This window comes from Bombina bombina, chromosome 1 (assembly GCF_027579735.1).
Source record: "Bombina bombina isolate aBomBom1 chromosome 1, aBomBom1.pri, whole genome shotgun sequence".
NCBI lineage: Eukaryota > Metazoa > Chordata > Amphibia > Anura > Bombinatoridae > Bombina > Bombina bombina.
The window spans coordinates 417939793-417963651 of NC_069499.1; the positions used below are offsets into that span (position 1 = coordinate 417939793).

Below are 23859 nucleotides of genomic sequence, written 5' to 3' on the forward strand. Positions count from 1 at the left end.
CTTCAGGGAACTTGCAGATAATCCTTTTTCCAATCCTTCTTGAAGGAAGGATAGAATCTTAGGAATCTTAACCTTGTCCCAAGGGAATCCTTTAGATTCACACCAACAGATATATTTTTTCCAAATTTTGTGGTAAATCTTTCTAGTTACAGGCTTTCTGGCCTGAACAAGAGTATCGATAACAGAATCTGAGAACCCTCGCTTCGATAAGATCAAGCGTTCAATCTCCAAGCAGTCAGCTGGAGTGAAACCAGGTTCGGATGTTCGAACGGACCCTGAACAAGAAGGTCTCGTCTCAAAGGTAGCTTCCAAGGTGGAGCCGATGACATATTTACCAGATCTGCATACCAAGTCCTGCGTGGCCACGCAGGAGCTATCAAGATCACCGACGCCCTCTCCTGATTGATCCTGGCTACCAGCCTGGGGATGAGAGGAAACGGCGGGAACACATAAGCTAGTTTGAAGGTCCAAGGTGCTACTAGTGCATCCACTAGAGCCGCCTTGGGATCCCTGGATCTGGACCCGTAGCAAGGAACTTTGAAGTTCTGACGAGAGGCCATCAGATCCATGTCTGGAATGCCCCACAGCTGAGTGACTTGGGCAAAGATTTCCGGATGGAGTTCCCACTCCCCCGGATGCAATGTCTGACGACTCAGAAAATCCGCTTCCCAATTTTCCACTCCTGGGATGTGGATAGCGGACAGGTGGCAGGAGTGAGACTCCGCCCATAGAATGATTTTGGTCACTTCTTCCATCGCTAGGGAACTCCTTGTTCCCCCCTGATGGTTGATGTACGCAACAGTTGTCATGTTGTCTGATTGAAACCGTATGAACTTGGCCCTCGCTAGCTGAGGCCAAGCCTTGAGAGCATTGAATATCGCTCTCAGTTCCAGAATATTTATCGGTAGAAGAGATTCTTCCCGAGACCAAAGACCCTGAGCTTTCAGGGATCCCCAGACCGCGCCCCAGCCCATCAGACTGGCGTCGGTCGTGACAATGACCCACTCTGGTCTGCGGAATGTCATCCCTTGTGACAGGTTGTCCAGGGACAGCCACCAACGGAGTGAGTCTCTGGTCCTCTGATTTACTTGTATCTTCGGAGACAAGTCTGTATAATCCCCATTCCACTGACTGAGCATGCACAGTTGTAATGGTCTTAGATGAATGCGCGCAAAAGGAACTATGTCCATTGCCGCTACCATCAACCCGATCACTTCCATGCACTGAGCTATGGAAGGAAGAGGAACGGAATGAAGTATCCAACAAGAGTCTAGAAGCTTTGTTTTTCTGGCCTCTGTCAGAAATATCCTCATTTCTAAGGAGTCTATTATTGTTCCCAAGAAGGGAACCCTTGTTGACGGAGATAGAGAACTCTTTTCCACGTTCACTTTCCATCCGTGAGATCTGAGAAAGGCCAGGACTATGTCCGTGTGAGCCTTTGCTTGAGGAAGGGACGACGCTTGAATCAGAATGTCGTCCAAGTAAGGTACTACAGCAATGCCCCTTGGTCTTAGCACAGCTAGAAGGGACCCTAGTACCTTTGTGAAAATCCTTAGAGCAGTGGCTAATCCGAAAGGAAGCGCCACAAACTGGTAATGCTTGTCCAGGAATGCGAACCTTAGGAACCGATGATGTTCCTTGTGGATAGGAATATGTAGATACGCATCCTTTAAATCCACCGTGGTCATGAATTGACCTTCCTGGATGGAAGGAAGAATAGTTCGAATGGTTTCCATCTTGAACGATGGAACCTTGAGAAACTTGTTTAAAATCTTGAGATCTAAGATTGGTCTGAACGTTCCCTCTTTTTTGGGAACTATGAACAGATTGGAGTAGAACCCCATCCCTTGTTCTCTTAATGGAACAGGATGAATCACTCCCATTTTTAACAGGTCTTCTACACAATGTAAGAATGCCTGTCTTTTTATGTGGTCTGAAGACAACTGAGACCTGTGGAACCTCCCCCTTGGGGGAAGCCCCTTGAATTCCAGAAGATAACCTTGGGAGACTATTTCTAGCGCCCAAGGATCCAGAACATCTCTTGCCCAAGCCTGAGCGAAGAGAGAGAGTCTGCCCCCCACCAGATCCGGTCCCGGATCGGGGGCCAACATTTCATGCTGTCTTGGTAGCAGTGGCAGGTTTCTTGGCCTGCTTTCCCTTGTTCCAGCCTTGCATTGGTCTCCAAGCTGGCTTGGCTTGAGAAGTATTACCCTCTTGCTTAGAGGACGTAGCACCTTGGGCTGGTCCGTTTCTACGAAAGGGACGAAAATTAGGTTTATTTTTTGCCTTGAAAGGCCGATCCTGAGGAAGGGCGTGGCCCTTACCCCCAGTGATATCAGAGATAATCTCTTTCAAGTCAGGGCCAAACAGCGTTTTCCCCTTGAAAGGAATGTTAAGTAGCTTGTTCTTGGAAGACGCATCAGCCGACCAAGATTTCAACCAAAGCGCTCTGCGCGCCACAATAGCAAACCCAGAATTCTTAGCCGCTAACCTAGCCAATTGCAAAGTGGCGTCTAGGGTAAAAGAATTAGCCAATTTGAGAGCATTGATTCTGTCCATAATCTCCTCATAAGGAGGAGAATCACTATCGACCGCCTTTATCAGCTCATCGAACCAGAAACATGCGGCTGTAGCGACAGGGACAACGCATGAAATTGGTTGTAGAAGGTAACCCTGCTGAACAAACATCTTTTTAAGCAAACCTTCTAATTTTTTATCCATAGGATCTTTGAAAGCACAACTATCCTCTATGGGTATAGTGGTGCGTTTGTTTAAAGTGGAAACCGCTCCCTCGACCTTGGGGACTGTCTGCCATAAGTCCTTTCTGGGGTCGACCATAGGAAACAATTTTTTAAATATGGGGGGAGGGACGAAAGGAATACCGGGCCTTTCCCATTCTTTATTAACAATGTCCGCCACCCGCTTGGGTATAGGAAAAGCTTCTGGGAGCCCCGGCACCTCTAGGAACTTGTCCATTTTACATAGTTTCTCTGGGATGACCAACTTGTCACAATCATCCAGAGTGGATAATACCTCCTTAAGCAGAATGCGGAGATGTTCCAACTTAAATTTAAATGTAATCACATCAGGTTCAGCTTGTTGAGAAATGTTCCCTGAATCAGTAATTTCTCCCTCAGACAAAACCTCCCTGGCCCCATCAGACTGGGTTAGGGGCCCTTCAGAAACATTATTATCAGCGTCGCCATGCTCTTCAGTATCTAAAACAGAGCAGTCACGCTTACGCTGATAAGTGTTCATTTTGGCTAAAATGTTTTTGACAGAATTATCCATTACAGCCGTTAATTGTTGCATAGTAAGGAGTATTGGCGCGCTAGATGTACTAGGGGCCTCCTGAGTGGGCAAGACTCGTGTAGACGAAGGAGGGAATGATGCAGTACCATGCTTACTCCCCTCACTTGAGGAATCATCTTGGGCATCATTGTCATTGTCACATAAATCACATTTATTTAAATGAATAGGAATTCTGGCTTCCCCACATTCAGAACACAGTCTATCTGGTAGTTCAGACATGTTAAACAGGCATAAACTTGATAACAAAGTACAAAAAACGTTTTAAAATAAAACCGTTACTGTCACTTTAAATTTTAAACTGAACACACTTTATTACTGCAATTGCGAAAAAACATGAAGGAATTGTTCAAAATTCACCAAATTTTCACCACAGTGTCTTAAAGCCTTAAAAGTATTGCACACCAAATTTGGAAGCTTTAACCCTTAAAATAACGGAACCGGAGCCGTTTTGAACTTTAACCCCTTTACAGTCCCTGGTATCTGCTTTGCTGAGACCCAACCAAGCCCAAAGGGGAATACGATACCAAATGACGCCTTCAGAAAGTCTTTTCTAGTATCAGAGCTCCTCTCACATGCGACTGCATGCCATGCCTCTCAAAAACAAGTGCGCAACACCGGCGCGAAAATTGAGGGTCTGCCTATGCTTTGGGAAAGCCCCTAAAGAATAAGGTGTCTAAAACAGTGCCTGCCGATATTATTATATCCAAATACCCAAATAAAATGATTCCTCAAGGCTAAATATGTGTTAATAATGAATCGATTTAGCCCAGAAAAAGTCTACAGTCTTAATAAGCCCTTGTGAAGCCCTTATTTACGATCGTAATAAACATGGCTTACCGGATCCCATAGGGAAAATGACAGCTTCCAGCATTACATCGTCTTGTTAGAATGTGTCATACCTCAAGCAGCAAGAGACTGCTCACTGTTCCCCCAACTGAAGTTAATTGCTCTCAACAGTCCTGTGTGGAACAGCCATGGATTTTAGTGACGGTTGCTAAAATCATTTTCCTCATACAAACAGAAATCTTCATCTCTTTTCTGTTTCTGAGTAAATAGTACATACCAGCACTATTTCAAAATAACAAACTCTTGATTGAATAATAAAAACTACAGTTAAACACTAAAAAACTCTAAGCCATCTCCGTGGAGATGTTGCCTGTACAACGGCAAAGAGAATGACTGGGGTAGGCGGAGCCTAGGAGGGATCATGTGACCAGCTTTGCTGGGCTCTTTGCCATTTCCTGTTGGGGAAGAGAATATCCCACAAGTAAGGATGACGCCGTGGACCGGACACACCTATGTTGGAGAAACACAGATTTATATCATCATAAACCTGCCTCCCAATGCCGTGTCAGACATGGGGTGTAATAGTTAAAGTGACATGATACAAACACAATGGAAGGTTATCATTATTACTTATATGCAGCATCACATTATATTTATTATTAATTAGCATGTCTTTGCACTGCAGTTTTACACTATATTACACAAATCTTTCACATGATTACACACATTTGGTATGTCCACACATACCATTCTTATCACGTTCAATTTTATTATTATTATTTAATGCTTCATATGGTATTTTGCGGTTGTTGTTTTTTTAAACTATCATTTTATTACACCATAGAATTTATTTGATATGGAAAGCTCCTCTATGTTGAAACCATTGCGTTTGTTTTGCATATCATGTCCCTTTAACTATTACACCTCCAATGTCTGAACTGGCATTTGGAGGCGGGTTTTATGATGACATAAACCTGTGTTTTGAATGAATGCTCATAGTCTGAAGAACTCATTGCTTTTATGAATAAATATTTTAACTTTTGAAGACTTTTCCACTTTTTCTACATGCCACTGTATGTAGCTTCATTTGTTGCCATTCTCTTTCTAGAAGCATTGATTATATAATTTTACCTGTTTTAATGTTGATACATATTAGCGGTTTACACCCTGTTGTGTAAGAGGCAGTGTCTGAATAGCTCGGACATGAGCTTCTGCATTGACAGTGATGTCACAGTCCGTTTGAAATCCTCACCAAACGCGAGTGTGACATCATGGGGATGGACAGCTGCGGTTTAGGCTGTCCAACTGGGGGAAATGTATTTTCCAGTACATGCCAATCACACTACTTTTAGTGCCATCAAATCTGTGAATTGCCATTTGTCTTCACACTGTTTATATGGTACATAGGACTTACCCACCCTATGAGGTGCTTCCTTTTCTCTGTGTGTTTTGACTGGAATGTTCCTTTAAGTGACTGGAAATTCAGGGCCATCATTTGTATATTTGCACCCAGTGGTTTCTTGGGTTATCAGAGGATTTTCTGCCCCAGAAAAATGACACATTGTGCATATATGAATGCAATACCATTATTCCTAAAAAACAACCTTTATTTACCCCTAAATGACCAAGGACGTGCAGGGTACATCCTACAAAAACTGCTAGTTAATGACCAAGGACATACCCTGCATGTCCTCAGTGTTTTCAAGCGCTTGAAGTGTTCGTAATCGCTTTCAGGGTATAGCAGCGATGCCTCAATATTGAGGCATCGTGCAATACCCTTTTTAAGCAAACTTATGCAGAGAGGGCCACACTGTTTCTAGGCCGAAAGGGAGGGCTACAAATTGAAAGTGTTTGTCCAGAAAGGCAAACTGCAGGAATTTAAAATGATCCTTGTGAATAGGAACATGAAGATAAGCGTCCTTCATATCGATGGTGGTCATGAATTGACCCTTCTGAACCAAAGGAATAATGGAATGACTAATCTCCATTTTGAAGGACGAAACCCTGAGAAGTTTGTTGAGGCACTTCAGGTCCAAAATAGGTCAAAAAGTTCCTTCTTTCTTGGGAACCACAAACAGATTGGAATAAAATCCTCTGCCTTGTTCTGCCAGAGGAACTGGAAAGATTACTCCTAGAGAAGAAAGATCCCTGACACATTTTAAGAATGCCTCTCTTTTTCCTGATTTGCTGAAATTCTTGACAGGAGAAATCTGCTTCTCGGAGGACAAGATTTGAAACCTATCTTGTATCCCTGAGAGACCACTTTCACCGACCAAGGATCTGGGACATAGTGAGTCCAGGCCTTTTGAAAAAGAGAAAGTCTGCCCCCTACTTGATCCATTCTCGGATTGGGGGCAAACCCTTTATGCTAATGCTTTCAGAGGAAGGCTTCTTGGACTGCTTGCCCTTATTCTAAGGTTGGTTGGATCTCCAGGAGGGCTTGGTCTCTTCAGTTTTAGAAGAGGAAGGGAATTTCTGTCCTTTCAAATTGCAAAAGGAACGAAAATTAGAAGCTTGACGACCCATCCAGGCTAGGACCAAACAAGGTCTTCCCTTTGAAAGGAAGAGAGAAGAGTCTAGAGACTTGGAAACCATGTCAGCCGACTAAGACTTTAGCCAAAAGGCTCTACGAGAAACAATAACAAGATTGGAAGTCTTTGCACTCAGACGCACAACCTGCATACTGGCATCACAAATGAAGGTATTTGCCAGCTTCAAAGCCTTAATCCTGTCTTGGATCTCTTCCACAAAATTCTCCTCCAAAATTAGATCAGATAAGGAGTTACACCAATAAGAGGCCGCACCTGCGACCACCGCCATACTGGCAACTGGTTGCCATAGCAGACCTTGGTGTAGAAAAATCTTCCTTAAGTACCCCTCCAGTTTCCTATCCATAGGATCTTTAAAAGAGGTACTATCCTCTAGAGCAGTGTTTCCCAGCCGTGATCCTCAAGTATCCAGTCCTGGTTTTCATTATAGCTAAAATAGAGCACAGGTGAAACAATGAGGTGATGGATGAGAGCAGGATGGTTACTGATCAACTGATTACTTCACCTGTGCACTGGTTCAGCTATGATGAAAACCAGGCCTGTTGGGGGGATTTGAAGACCGCAGTTGGGAAACACTGCTCTAGAGGAATCATAGTTCTCTTAGCTAATGTGGATATAATGTGGATATAGCTCCATCCACCTTAGGAACAGTACGCCAGGGCTCCCACACAGAGTCTGCAACAGGAACCATTTTCTTAAAAACAGGAGAGTAATTATGTCAGACATACGATCAGGAACAGGAAATACTTGCACAGATCTGGGCTTAACATCAAAAAATCTATTAAGTTTATTGACCTTAGGAGTCTCCGCGACTGTGGATTCTGAATCCTCCAGAGTAGCCAGAACCTCCTTAAGTAACAAACGGAGGTGCTCAAGCTTAATTCTAAAACTAACCTCCTCTGATTCCACAGAATTAACCACAGTAGTATCAGAATCAGAGATTTTGCCTTCAAAGGCTACTGAAGAATGGTCATCCTCAGATAATTGGGATAAACTGACCAAGGCAGCCTCAGCATTAGAAGATATTTCTTAGAGGATATATTCTTAGATTTTCTTTTTCTCTTACCTGAGATAGGTAAGGCACTCAGACACTGTGCTGCAAAATCACCTGGTAAAAATACACCCCCAGGCCCAAACTGAGTGGAACCGCAGGGCACTGCTTGTGTAACAGATAGGGGCGAGGACACTTGAGGAGAAGATGTCAGGAGCAACATATTCCTGAGAGGCAGAGGGCTCTGAGGGTAAATCTTTTAGAACCAGTAGATATAGCAGGGGAAAGCACGCAAATACGCTGCACTATGTAATACAAATGGAAGATTTGTTAAGAGCTTCCTAACAGTAGAAATCATACATCTTATGTCTTCTAAGAGTCCCCTATGATCCTGTTTTGTACCCTCCTCGTTTACATGCCTCTATATGTATGCCTCAGTCCCAATAAAAATATTCTCAAATAGAGGAATATTTATAGTTCATATCACACACAGTGCCCTGTATCAACTGCCCATGATTTAAATCCCAAGGTTGAAGAGATTTGTATATAATTGCCCACAGACTCCATATTCTAAATAGAGGGATTAACTCCCAAAGTGCTGAGCCTTCTAACCTAGAAGGAAATAAGCACTTGCCTCTAGAGTTCCATCTTTAGGGCAGGTACAGCCTCCCAGATCTGACAGATCCTGACGACTTCTGACAGGGACCTGGATAGAGTGGAAAAGCAGAGTAACCAACCCTGGTTTATCCATATAAGGGCTAGCATAAATTGTTGAAGGAGAAGCAAGGACTACCCTGCCGACCTCCAACAGCTAACAGTCACCACAACTCTTACTCAAGAGGATTACATGGACACAGCATTAACCCAATTCTTGCTTGCAGGGAAACTACCCAATAAAGGATAAAACATAATTTTCTTCAGACTAGATTTGTGGACTCTCCATGCCATTGGAAAGAAAAAAAATGTTATTGCTAAAACAATTTTTAACTATCATCTGAGCCTTCAGTAAGTCATATGTTTCTTGCTGGTGTTGTGTATATATAGGTGTGTATATATGTGTATTCATGTGTTTATATGTGTATATATGTTTGAAAAATGGCACCAATAGACTTGCTCAACACAGGGTTGCCACAAACCTTCAATTTCTAAAAAGAGCAATATCTTGGAAACGCAATAAAGCGAAGCGCAATAAAATGAGGTACACCTGTATAAATTATAGACCCACATACTAGTTCTGTGAATCATTTCAGGGTTAGGGCCCATACAGGACTTCAATTAGAAACTTGCACTGCAAATGTCAATAATGGAACAGACTTAGTGAACATAATGTACAATGATGCTATTGCAAGTACTTGTTTCCCCAATGCCTAAGTAACCCTTTCATTTTCAATTAGAGTCAATTTTGATAGTATGTAGCTGTTTCTTGGTCAACATGGCTGGATGCTTAGCATTATTCCACAGGTAGCTGTATAACTGAACTAATCTCTTATTTATTTTGCTCTTTGGATCTGGGAATCTTTTGAGAGAGACTGACTTTATGTGGTTATTAAACATATGCTAACATTTTATCAGCCAATTTTAATTATTAATAATTAAATAATTTCATATCGACTAATTAAAAACTGTCTGGTCTTTGAACATGGATAGATTTTAAAAATAAAACTCTGCAATCATCTTTTTTTTTTTGTACTCTTTAAGGATTAAGTGTGCATTTTGAATCATAGTGCTAAAGACCACCTTTGGGGGGCACCACTGTGTATAAAAACACTTTTAAATGTTTTCCACTTCATACAGCTGCAATATAAATATGTAAACTATATTTGTAATTGTATAAACATGAAGATCTGCTTTCCAAGAGGAATGCCACCATTCAAATCAGTCTCTGCCATGTGAAAACTTTATATTCAACGTGGGCAATCTGTGACCTTTCTATTGAAAGTGGTGTCTTTTGTCCTGTTCTAGTGCTTATTTTGGGGTGCTAATGAAATGTTTAAATATCAGAGCACCATGAAAGGCATCTGATAGATAGGCAATAAGCTGTTACCTAACGACTCCCTTATTTTAAAATGAGATAAATAATCCTTTGGATCCACTTCCCCAAATACATTAGGTAGTTATATACACATAAATATATTTGTATATAAGCGTACACACAGAAAATTTTACAGAAATAACACAGTCCCCATTGACTGCAATGTAAAGGCACTTTTTCAATGCCGTTTGTTTTCTAACACCCCACACTCGCCACTTTTAACCCCTTATAACTGCTTTTAGCAGTTATATTTTTAAAAATAAAGTTTTTTTTTATTGTAAAACCAAAACACACCACTTTATTTTATGGGCAATCGGGAGACATTTAGAAAATTAACCAGAGATCTGTAATTGCTGGTTATTTATCGCTAGCTCGGAAATGGGTGTGTGATAAATTAGCACTCCACTTGTAATCTAGCCCTTAGTAGCTACCGGGTTTTGCTGCCCCAATGTAAAATCAAACAGGAAAAGCATCTTCATTAAAAGCAGAAATAAAAGACTACGGGGAGATTCATAAGGTTGACTTGTCAATCTGCCTAGAAAACAAGCTAAGCTTGGTAACAGAGTATTATACCAAGCAAAGGAAACTTATTCACAGAAATGTATTAAAAATAGTATGCTTACACCAGGATTTGACAATCCAATCCAGAGTGGAAACCCATCATGCCGCACAATATTTTCCAAAAATAACTGCTGTATATCATCATGCATGCTGGCCAAGTTGCCACCGCCTTCTTTACACTCTCTCACAGCTTGGTTCCAGGTAAGCCTTTTTTTAATTATATAATATATATTGTTCTCATAAGGCATTTCAGATGGCAATGGCCTTTTGTAGTCCTCGTTTTGATCTAAAAAATTATATATATATTTTAAACTTCACATAAAAATATGTAAAGAATTATAATACTTTTGTCAAATATATTTATCTGTTCTCAGAACTTGTAAATCCAACAAAAATGAGAAAGGAGACAAACATACCAAATTCTATTTTGCAAGCCACAATGCTATGATGTTTTAAAAACAGAGTTCGGAAAAAATCTGGATAGAGGAAGATATCCCAAGAACCATCTACATTCATGGCTGCATAAAAACTATTGTTTACAACATCTGGTCTTCCAAACCTCCAGTTTGAGTATTTTACGTAGGTCTCATCATGCCACATAAGTTGTTTTCCTAGGGGGAAAATATACAGAGTGTAATATCATAAAAGAAAAAAAATATGTAAAATTTAGTATAAAAATGTGTTAGAAGAAAACTATTTAGATCTCACCATTTACATTATAAATAACTCCCAACCAGACCCAACGTGCAAGAGCCCTGTATGGCTGAATTTGATCAAACACAAAGGCATTCTCCTCTTCATCTCTAATACTCAAGACATATGCATCTGGATCTGGGAAACAAGTTAATAATGAAAGGTTACAATATAAAAGGGTAAGCTACATATTTAAATAGTTCAATGATTTTTCATTACAATGTTTTAGTTTGAGGAAACTATTATACTGTATGCTAAATCTTCTATGAAAGAAAAAAAGGCTAAGGGGTAGATTTATCATAGTGCGAGCGGACATGATACACTGTAGCGTATCATGTCCGCCGCACATCGATAAATGCCAACAGCGTAAGCTGTCGGCATTTATCATTGCACCAGCAGTTCTTGTGAACTGCTGGTGCAATGCTGCCCCCTGCAGATTCAGGGCCAATTGGCTACTAGCAGGGGGTGTCAATCAACCCGATCGTATAGGATCGGGTTGATTTCTGTCCGCTGCCTCAGAGCAGGCGGACAAGTTATGGAGCAGCGGTCTTTAGACCGCTGCTTCATAACTTCTCTTTCCTGCAGGCTCGCGCAGAAACAGGGGCATCAAGCTCCATACGGAGCTTGATAAATCGACCCCTAAATCTCAAACCTATCACAATTATTTGTAACATTAGCAGTAAATACTTACAACTTTGTCACAAACAACAATCAAAATAGTGGTGCAATATATTTTACCAAGCCCTGTAGCATAAGGTTGCAAGCAGATCTGTTGCTAGGCCTTTAAAAAAGTTTTTCTTTGACCTGGTGCAGTCATTACACTAGCCAAAAGAAAGGCTAAATCTCAATTCAAATGATACCTATGTAAAACTGGTACATACTATTATTATTAGGTGTTTTTCATATGGGGTGGCTAACATTTTTATAGCGTGAGCCCAAACTGGTGATGGTAATTAAGCATAATTTATTTTTATAACTCAAGATGTAAAATTACAGAAAGATGATTTTGCATTCATGACCGGGGTGGCGTACCAGCACAATCTTTTTTGCATGCCACAGGTTCAACATTCTTGTGTACATAGTTTCAGCTTATCCCCTTCTAACCCCGATACAGTAATAAAACCTGTGACCCCCACTACTCAAACACTAAACTTATTGACAACCCTACAGCTAGAAACAGTGGCAACCCTCCTCCAATTAATTCCCAACCTTCTACACCTCCCCCACTATAATAAACCCTTACTGCAGTGATGTTTAACCTTTTTTTTGCCGTGGCACACTTTTTTACATTAAAAAATCCTGTGGCACACCACCATCCCAAAATGTTAAAAAAATCACACATTGTAGCCTAATACAGTATATATATATACACACAAACACACACATACTGTATGTATTGTGCTGTTATGCCATGCCTACTACAAACTACCCCTGCACTGGGAGTAAAAAACAAGCAAAGTTTAAAAAATATGTCACACTGTTGTCAGTCTGCCGTGGCACACCTGAGGATCTCTCACGGCACACTAGTGTGCCACGGCACACTGGTTGAAAAACACTGGTTTACTGCAACCCCCTTCACCACAATAATGCTTTGTCTAGATCCCCATTTGCTATAAAGCCCACCGTTCTACTTTAAGCATTAAAAGAAAACATAATAGGTACCAGTGGTTATTGTAGCTGGAACTAGAATATCCATACTGGGCTGGTAGTAGCGACTATCAATTAGTGACACATATTTATCAGGTAGTTTCTAAATGACAGCGTTATGATAAAGCTGAAAAATGGAGCTGCCATAAAACATTCCTCCCAAAATATCAGCCCCGTAGTGGTGCTTGATGATGATCTAGTTTGAAGAAAATGTAATGGCAGTAAACAGAAAAAACACACAACTTTTTTATATTACATACGGAGTTTCCTGCAGACACTGTGACCTTTGCTGGTTTGATTTGAGGGCCATCTTTCATGTGATAACAGAAAAGCATAACAACTATTCTGAAATGGAATCCATGGAACATTTTCTATTGTGTGAGGGCACTTTATGTTCTCAGAAGGCTTCTCCATTTCATCTGGAAAACAGGATTACATTAAGAAGTCAAAAAACTCAATTGTTTTCATTGTCTAAAAAGAGTGTTTTAAAATGTAGTACAATTCTTATAATAATAATAATAATAATAATAAAAAAAAACAAACAAAATTTATGCTTACCAGATAAATTCCTTTCTTTCCTAGCAGGGAGAGTCCACAACTTCATTCATTACTGTTGGGAATATCAACACCTGGCCACCAGGATCCCTCTACTTCCCCTATTCCCCCAGTCATTCGGCCGAGGGAACAAGGAAAAGCAGGAGAAACAGGGTATAGAGGTGCCAGAATAAAATATAAAGGGAAGCCGCCTAAAAAATATTATGGGCGGGGTCGTGGACTCTCCCTACCAGGAAAGAAAGGAATTTATCTGGTAAGCATACATTTTGTTTTCTTACCATAGTCTGGGAAAGTCCATGACTTTATTCATTACTGTTGGGAACCAATACCCAAGCTCCAGAGGACACTGCATAAATAAAAATGGAGGGCAAAAAAGTAAAGGCAAACCCATCTGAGGGCACCACAGCCTGTAACACTTTTTCTCCAAAAAGCTGCTTCCGCCAAAGCAAAAACATCAAATTTATAGAATTTTGAAAAAGTATGTAAGGAGGACCAGGTAGCTGCCTTATAAATCTGATCCATAGAAGCTTCATTCTTGAAAACCCAGGAAGAAGAAACTGTTCTAGTGGAATGACCTGTTATCCTCTCAGGACTCAGGAGGCTGTTGTCCAGCCGTCTCATAAGCCAAACGGATGATACTTCTCAGCCAGAAAGATAATTAAGTCGCAATGGCCTTCTGACCCCTGCGATTACCAGAGTATAACACAAACAAGGAAGAGGATTGCCTGAAATCCTTAGTAGCCTGGAGATAGAATTTTAAGGCACATACAATGTCTAGATTGTGGAGCAAACATTCCTCTGAGGAAGGAGGATTAGGACAAAGGGAAGGAACAACAATTTCCTGTATGATGTTGCGATTTGAGACTACGCCTTATCGGCATGAAAAATAAGCTAAGGCAGATCACACTGTAAAGCAGAAAGCTTAGAAACTCTGTGAGTCGAAACAATAGCCAACAAAAACAAAACCTTCCAGGATAGATGTTTAAGATCAACAGAATGCATAGGATCAAACGGAGCCTGCTGCAAAACACGAAGAACAAGGTTGAGGCTCCAAGGAGGAGCAACAGGTTTAAACACAGGCCTGATCCAAGCCAGAGCCTGAACAAAGGACTGGACGTCCGGAAGGTCTGCTCATCTCTTGTGCATGTATATATGGTTATATAGTAGAGCGCTGGATATATTAAAAGATACCAAACACCTTACAGTTAGAAAAGGTCCTTCGTTCTTTTCAAAGTGAAAATGCTATTATTAAGGGTGGGAGTAGGTGCGCTAAAAAAAGCTAAAGGTATCTGTGAAAAATAATGGGATATGTGTACCACTTTAAATCTAAGGGTATATCAGACAAAATCTCCCTATCTTCCAAATCTATATAGCAAATATGCTAGTGAAGCTCAAATAAGTGACTAGTAAAATGTTTGCAAGTGAAATAAGTGAAATGTTGCACGTGAATTCTAGTGCATATAACCTTTGTTTAAACTCTAAATTACGTTATATATTAAGAATACTGGGGGTGAATAAAAACTCTTAATAGATCAAACAATATGCATCCTGCAATTACACTCTGAGTTCTGTATTTCGATATCGATATTAAAAGTGGATAGAGTTGTCGTGTGTCGAATATATATATATATACAACATAATATAATGTGTACAGCATATAGTGCGCCGCAAATGTGATTCTAAATACCTGGAATATAAATTACAAATGTGACCAATGTGAAAGGTTATTATAATAAAAAATTTGAATTTATTGCCCAAACTATATAGCACATCTACCAAATGGCAGGATAACTTATTACAGATGTCGGGGACGTCTCCCCAGATAAACTAATAAATCCTAAAAAGTTAGAACATACATATAAAACATCTAAGAAAAATTGATAATAGAAGTGCGCTGGAAAAAGGATATCAAACACCTCCCTAAAAAGACAATATCCCTGCTAAATTGTCTAAGGTATGCAAAAAGCTAGAAAAAACAGAATTTATGTTTACCTGATAAATTTCTTTCTCCTACGGTGTGTCCGGTCCACGGCTTCATCCTTACTTGTGGGATATTCTCATTCCCTACAGGAAATGGCAAAGAGAGCACACAGCAAAAGCTGTCCATATAGCCCCCCCTCTGGCTCCGCCCCCCAGTCATTCGACCGACGGTTAGGAGAAAAAGGAGAAACTATAAGGTGCCGTGGTGACTGTAGTGTACAGAAAATAAAAATTTTAAACTTGACTAAAAGCCAGGGCGGGCCGTGGACCGGACACACCGTAGGAGAAAGAAATTTATCAGGTAAACATAAATTCTGTTTTCTCCTACATTGGTGTGTCCGGTCCACGGCTTCATCCTTACTTGTGGGAACCAATACCAAAGCTTTAGGACACGGATGAAGGGAGGGAACAAGTCAGGTAACCTAAACGGAAGGCACCACAGCTTGCAAAACCTTTCTCCCAAAAACAGCCTCCGAAAAAGCATAAGTATCGAATTTGTAAAATTTGGCAAAAGTATGCAGAGAAGACCAAGTCGCTGCCTTACAGATCTGTTCAACAGAAGCCTCATTCTTGAAGGCCCAAGTGGAAGCCACAGCTCTAGTAGAGTGAGCTGTAATACGTTCAGGAGGCTGCCGTCCGGCAGTCTCATAAGCCAATCGGATGATGCTTTTCAGCCAAAAAGAAAGAGAAGTAGCAGTAGCTTTCTGCCCTCTCCTCTTACCAGAATAGACGACAAACAAGGATGATGTCTGTCTGAAATCTTTTGTTGCTTCTAAATAGAATTTTAAAGCACGAACCACATCTAGGTTATGTAACAAACGTTCCTTCTTCGAAGCTGGATTCGGACACAGAGAAGGAACAACTTTTGGAAGAAAACCAGGCTTGGTACGTAAAACTACCTTATCTGTATGGAATACCAGATAGGGAGAAGTACACTGCAAAGCAGATAATTCAGAAACTCTTCTAGCAGAAGAAATAGCAACCAAAAACAGAACTTTCCAAGATAGTAACTTAATATCTATGGAATGTAACGGTTCAAACGGAACCCCTTGAAGAACTGAAAGAACTAAGTTTAGGCTCCAAGGAGGAGTCATGGGTCTGTAGACAGGCTTGATTCTGACTAACGCCTGTACAAACGCCTGTACATCTGGCACTGCTGCCAGACGTTTGTGCAACAAAACAGACAGAGCAGATATCTGTCCTTTAAGAGAACTAGCTGACAAACCTTTATCCAAACCCTCTTGGAGAAAGGAAAGTATCCTAGGAATTTTAATTTTACTCCAAGAGTATCCCTTGGATTCGCACCAACAGATATATTTTTGCCATATCTTCTGGTAAATTTTCCTAGTCACAGGTTTTCGGGCTTGAACCAGAGTATCTATAACCGAATCTGAAAACCCACGCTTAGACAAAATCAAGCGTTCAATTTCCATGCAGTCAGTTGCAGAGAGACTAGATTTGGATGTTCGAATGGACCTTGTACTAGAAGGTCCTGCCTCAACGGTAGCTTCCATGGTGGAGCCGATGACATATTCACCAGGTCTGCATACCAAGTCCTGCGTGGCCATGCAGGAGCTATTAGAATCACCGAGGCCTTCTCCTGTTTGATCCTGGCTACAAGCCTGGGAAGGAGAGGGAACGGTGGAAACACATAAGCTAGATTGAACGACCAAGGCGCCACCAATGCATCCACTAGTGTCGCCTTGGGATCCCTGGATCTGGACCCGTAGCGAGGAACCTTGGAGTTCTGACGAGACGCCATCAGATCCATATCTGGAATGCCCCATAGCTGAGTTAACTGGGCAAAGACCTCCGGATGAAGTTCCCACTCCCCCGGATGGAAAGTCTGACGACTCAAATAATCCGCCTCCCAGTTGTCTACTCCTGGGATGTGAATTGCAGAAAGATGGCAGAAGTGATCCTCCGCCCATTTGATGATCTTGGATACCTCTCTCATCGCCAAGGAACTCTTTGTTCCCCCCTGATGATTGATGTACGCTACAGTCGTCATGTTGTCCGACTGAAATCTTATGAATCTGGCCTTCGCTAGTTGAGGCCAAGCCAGGAGCGCATTGAATATCGCCCTCAGTTCCAAAATGTTTATCGGGAGAAGAGACTCTTCCCGAGACCATAGACCCTGAGCTTTCAGGGAGTCCCAGACCGCGCCCCAGCCTAAGAGACTGGCGTCGGTCGTGACAATGACCCACTCTGGTCTGCGGAAACTCATTCCCTGAGACAGGTGATCCTGAGTCAACCACCAGAGGAGTGAGTCTCTGGTTACCTGGTCTACTTGAATCTGGGGAGACAAGTCTGCATAATCCCCATTCCACTGTTTGAGCATGCACAGTTGCAATGGTCTTAAATGAATTTGAGCAAAAGGAACCACGTCCATTGCTGCAACCATTAGTCCTATTACCTCCATGCACTGAGCTATGGAAGGCTGAGGAAAAGATTGAAGAACTCGACAAGCGTTTAGAAGCTTTAACTTTCTGACCTCTGTCAGAAAAATCTTCATTTCCACAGAATCTATTATTGTTCCCAGAAAGGGAACCCTTGTGGACGGAGACAGGGAACTCTTTTCTATGTTCACCTTCCACCCGTGAGACCTGAGAAAGGCTAAAACAATGTCTGTATGAGCCCTTGCTTTGGAAAGGGACGACGCTTGGATTAGAATGTCGTCTAGGTAAGGTGCTACAGCAATGTCCCTCGGTCTTAGGACCGCTAGAAGAGACCCTAGCACCTTTGTGAAAATTCTGGGAGCAGTAGCTAAACCGAATGGAAGAGCCACGAACTGGTAATGTTTGTCCAAAAAGGCGAACCTCAGGAACTGATGATGATCTTTGTGGATAGGAATATGCAGGTACGCATCCTTTAAGTCCACGGTAGTCATATATTGACCCTCCTGGATTGTTGGTAAAATCGTCCGAATGGTTTCCATTTTGAATGATGGAACTCTGAGGAATTTGTTTAGAATTTTCAAATCCAGAATTGGCCTGAAAGTTCCCTCTTTTTTGGGAACTACAAACAGGTTTGAGTAAAAACCCAGACCTTGTTCCGCTGTTGGAACTGGGTGTATCACTCCCATCTTTAATAGGTCTCCTACGCAATGTAAAAATGCCTGTCTCTTTATCTGGTCTGAAGATAAGCGAGACATGTGGAACCTTCCCCTTGGAGGAAGTTCCTTGAACTCTAGAAGATACCCCTGAGAGACTATTTCTAGTGCCCAGGGATCCGGAACATCTCTTGCCCAAGCCTGAGCAAAGAGAGAAAGTCTGCCCCCTACTAGATCCGGTCCCGGATCGGGGGCTACCTCTTCATGCTGTCTTGGTAGCAGCAGCAGGCTTCTTGGCCTGTTTACCCTTGTTCCAGCCTTGCAATGGTTTCCATACTGGTTTAGGCTGGGAAGCGTTACCCTCTTGTCTAGAGGCTGCAGAGTTAGAAGCCGGTCCGTTCCTGAAATTGCGAAAGGAACGAAAATTAGATTTGTTCTTAGCCTTGAAAGGCCTATCCTGTGGGAGGGCATGGCCCTTTCCCCCAGTGATGTCTGAAATAATCCCCTTCAATTCTGGCCCGAAAAGGGTCTTACCTTTGAAAGGAATATTAAGCAATTTTGTTTTGGACGACACATCTGCCGACCAAGATTTTAGCCAAAGCGCCCTGCGCGCCACTATTGCAAAACCTGAATTTTTCGCCGCTAATTTTGCCAATTGAAAAGCGGCATCCAAAATAAAGGAATTAGCCAACTTTAGTGCGTGAATTCTGTCCATGACTTCATCATATGGAGTCTCCTTTTGGAGCGAATTTTCTAGTTCCTTGAACCCAAAAGCCTGCCGCCGTGGTGACAGGAATAATGCACGAAATTGGTTGAAGAAGGAAACCTTGCTGAACAAAAATCTTTTTAAGCAATCCTTCCAATTTTTTATCCATAGGATCTTTGAAAGCGCAACTGTCCTCTATAGGAATAGTTGTGCGCTTGGCTAACGTTGAAACTTCCCCCTCTACCTTAGGGACCGTTTGCCATGCGTCCCTTCTGGGGTCGACAATGGGGAACATTTTCTTAAATATAGGAGGTGGAACAAAAGGTACACCTGGCTTTTCCCACTCCTTAGTCACTATGTCCGCCACCCTCTTAGGTATCGGAAAAGCGTCAGCGTGCACTGGGACCTCTAAGAATTTGTCCATTTTGCACAACTTCTCTGGAATCACCAAAGAATCACAATCATCAAGAGTAGCTAGCACCTCCTTAAGCAGGGCGCGGAGATGTTCTAGCTTAAATTTAAATGCCACGATATCAGGTTCTGCCTGCTGAGAAATTTTTCCTGAATCTGAGATTTCTCCCTCAGACAGACCTTCCCTCACTGCCAACTCCGAATGATGTGAGGGTATAACAGATAAATTATCGTCAGCGTCTACTTGCTCATCCTCTGTATTTAAAACTGAGCAATCACGCTTTCTGGGAAAAGCTGGCAGTTTGGATAAAAGAGCTGCTATAGAATTATCCATTACTGCTGTTAATTGCTGCATAGTAACAAGCATTGGCGCGCTAGATGTACTAGGTATCGCCTGCGCGGGCAAAACTGGTGTTGACACAGAAGGAGAGGATGATGAACTATCCCCACTACCTTCATTTGAAGAATCATCTTGGGCAACCTTATTAAATGTGACAGTACTGTCCTTACTTTGTTTGGACGCCATGGCACAATTTGCACATATGCTATCTGAAGGTACAGACATGTTAGACAGATTTTGGCAGGCTATTAATGCAATAAAAACAAAATAAAAACAAAATTAAACAAAACCGTTACTGTCTCTTTAAATAATAAAAAGAGCACACTTTATTTCTGAATGTTCGAAAAACTATCAAAGAAATATCCGATCTTTATGAAATTTACACCCCAGTGTCTTAATGCTTTGAAAGTATTGCACACCAAATTTCAAGTCTCTAAACCCTTAAAAAACCCTTAAATGAGCAAACCGGAGCTAATAGTTCAATACAGTCCCTGCCACAGACTTTGCTGCGGCTTTTACCTTCCTTAGGGGTTATTCACCACAGAAATAAGCCTTCCTGAGTCCTTTTCTCAGCCACAGGACCCTCTCACGTGAAGCTGCATGCACTGCCTATAGAAAGTAACTGCGCAACTGAGGCGCGAAAATGAGGCCTCCTCCCTCTGCATACCAGAGTGAAGGGGCCTTTCTGACTAGATTAGCTGTCTAAACAACTGCCAGGCGCAAATAAACGTTCCCAAAAGTGTTTCAAAGTTCACAAAACACTCCAAATGTCATATAAATATGATAAAAACAAATCGATTTAGCCCACAATAGTGTCAACCAGCATAGAGCCCAATTTATAAGCCTCAATTCTGTTACTGAGTCTAAGAAAATGGCTTACCGATCCCCTAAGGGAAAAACTGACAGTCTTCTAGCATTACTAGGTCTTGTTAGAAAAGAGACTGGTCATACCTGAAGCAGATAAGTCTGCAAACTGTTCCCCCCAACTGAAGTTCTCTGGTTTCAACAGTCCTGCGTGGGAACAGCAATGGATTTTAGTTACTGGTGCTAAAATCATACTCCTCTTTTAACAGAAATCTTCATCACTTTCTGTTGTAGAGTAAATAGTACAAACCGGCACTATTTTAAAATAACAAACTCTTGATAGAAGAAATAAAACTACAACTAACACCACATACTCTTTACCATCCCCGTGGAGATGCTACTTGTTCAGAGTGGCAAAGAGAATGACTGGGGGGCGGAGCCAGAGGGGGGGCTATATGGACAGCTTTTGCTGTGTGCTCTCTTTGCCATTTCCTGTAGGGAATGAGAATATCCCACAAGTAAGGATGAAGCCGTGGACCGGACACACCAATGTAGGAGAAACTAGTTAGAGGGAGGGCGCATAAAAGCCAAAGATATCACCAATGGGATTATATGTCAAATATTTATTTAAAAAACAGATCGATTTGATATAAAAGGATTTTTACCAATTAATATAAGGGACGTCTCCCCATAACAATAAAATTGTTAAAATGCAAAGAAACCAAATTAATATTTATACATCAAATTTATAAACAACAGCTCCCAACTCCTGAACCTGCTCTCTTGCAGAGTATGACACTGGCTTACTCCTGCTCGGTATCTGTCCTCGAGCGGGTAGCTCCATGTAACTCACACAGACAATATATACAAATGTAGTCTAATACCCTATCAAAGAAAAAAATGTTCCCCTTTTTTTTCTAATATGAATAAGAGTAAATTAACTTAATATAATAAACATCTTTTTTATAACCTAAATCTTGTCCATGCTTCTCTGTTTTGTATATATTATATATGACAATAATTCAATTGCTAGTTTGGGCTGTGTATTAAGAAAAAGGAAGGAGAGATGTAAGTAATACAAAAAAATGTTTTTGGTAACCTTATATGAGGTTGATTGCAGACAATTTGTATATACCTCCTTAAAGAATGTGATTTAAATATCACTTTATTGAAAAGAATTTGTATATACCTCCTTAAAGAATGTGAATCAAATATCACCTTAATGAAAAGTATTTGTATATACCTCCTTAAATAATGTGAATCAAACACCACCTGAATGAAGAGTACTAACTTGGACTCTAACCAATCACAGTTAAGAACACCCCTTTATAAAGGCCTTTGTTACATGCCACTACTATCTTGATAAAGCCCACAGAAGGGCGAAACGCATCGTTGTGTGACAGTGTGACATATTGTTTTTATATCTATATCATCATCTACTGACTCTCAAAGATAACCCGGGTTATCCACTATTCTTATTATTCCCAGCGATTATCTCATAAGAAATCCTTTTTGGAGCTGTAGTTGGAAGGGCTATCATATACCCACTACATACTCCTATCCTGCGTGCATAGCACTAAGTGCAGGGCTCTACTTTGGCGGATAATACTACAGCAGGTAGGAACAGCTGATCATTTGGCTTTCCCCTGGAAACGGAACATCACAGGTGACGTCAGACGCCGAGAGATACACGGAGCTACCCGCTTGAGGACAGATACCGAGCAGGAGTAAGCCAGACTCGTCGCAATTTGAAAGGGTAACGTACACGCTACTTGTAAGGAAAACACATCTTTTGATTCAACGGAAAACAAAGGTATAATCTATTTTATCCATTGCTAAGTAAGAGTGGTATATATCTTTTGCTGGTTAGAACTTCGCCATGATATAAACATGTATTATTTCTTCCATTCAAAACAAGACACCTAACGTGTCCATCTGCTATCAGTAGCTCTATATGAGCAGAAAACCCCCCTCTTTAAACAGAACTGTATCAATATTGGGTAACAAGTGATCAACATTAAGAGACATTGTTTCTCCCATTAATTGTCTGCAATCAGGAGGTATTCATTTGTAACATTTATACTGTTCAGCAATATTATATACCGATAGCCATCTGGGTTTATTCAAGGTTTATAAATTTGATGTATAAATATTAATTTGGTTTCTTTGCATTTTAACAATTTTATTGTTATGGGGAGACGTCCCTTATATTAATTGGTAAAAATCTTTTTATATCAAATCGATCCGTTTTTTAAATAAATATTTGACATATAATCCCATTGGTGATATCTTTGGCTTTTATGCGCCCTCCCTCTAACTAGTTTTTCTAACTTTTTGCATACCTTAGACAATTTAGCAGGGATATTGTCTTTTTAGGGAGGTGTTTGATATCCTTTTTCCAGCGCACTTTTATTATCAATTTTTCTTAAATTGCACCCTTATCCCTCAGTAGTTTTTGCTGCAGGATACACTACATTCATAGGTTATTGAGACTCGTTTTCACACTTTTTAATATTATATTTTTTTGGTGAGTAATCCTATACACATATGGAGGACCTTTTTGAATTTAGAGACAAAATCTATTTAGATATGGGTGATGATAATAATCCATGCCATAATATTACAGATAATACTACCAACATTTCAGATTTAATGCATAATTTAGAACTAGCTATGACAAAAGAACTTAAACAAAAAATGGAACTAGTGCTCCTAAATAGATATCTTGATAAAGCTCTTTTGAGAGCGAAACGCGTTGATCTCTGTGACTGCTACCTATATAATATCATATAAACTGTGGAAATCCCCACTTTCTGTCCATTGGAAAAACCAAACTTTAATTTGTGATAACCCGGGTTATTTTTCATTAATTTACAACTTCGTCCAGTTTCATCATTCCCTAGCGGGCATAGCACTAAGTGCAGGGAAATACTGATGTGCCTTATGAATGGGAAATATCGATTCTGAGCCACACAAAAAACAACCAGCACTCAGAAACCCTGCTGGTGACGTAAAGCGCCAAGTTACATGTGGCGCACTGGGTAAGATTGGAGGCGAGTAATCTGTAACGGCTCAATTTGGAGCACTAAGAAGACAAGGTAACTTTGTATTTTCTGCATCTAACACAAATCCGTTTCTGGAACTGTAAGTGCCATTGAGGCATAAGACTTTGTATAAATTACCATCTACGGCATTTGGCCCAAAAACTCCGAACTGAACGGTTCTCGGAATGATACATATCATTAATATCTGTAATTTCAGACTGTTCCTTGGACATTATGTACCAAATAGGGAAGCTTCGTTGGTCCATGATTTCTGAGGTTAACGTGGAATACATTGTGTATCATTTTATGGTTCTATGGTTTTAAATTTGTTTACATCTATGTTAATGTTTTATATGTATGTTCTAACTTTTTAGGATTTATTAGTTTACCTGGGGA

The 23859-nt window shown here is 40.9% G+C and overlaps 1 protein-coding gene across 2 annotated transcripts in view; it reads right to left on the bottom strand.

Annotated features, from left to right (window-relative positions):
* Nucleotides 1-23859, bottom strand: part of LY75 (lymphocyte antigen 75) — a 1208875-nt gene that overhangs the window by 62637 nt on the left and 1122379 nt on the right. For both annotated transcript variants that reach the window (XM_053698349.1, XM_053698347.1), the window contains 4 exons: nucleotides 12832-12990; nucleotides 10940-11062; nucleotides 10648-10842; nucleotides 10294-10517 (listed from right to left, as the gene is read on the bottom strand). In XM_053698349.1, coding sequence (XP_053554324.1) covers nucleotides 10294-10517; nucleotides 10648-10842; nucleotides 10940-11062; nucleotides 12832-12990 — 701 coding nt within the window. The remainder of the gene's footprint in view (nucleotides 1-10293; nucleotides 10518-10647; nucleotides 10843-10939; nucleotides 11063-12831; nucleotides 12991-23859) is intronic.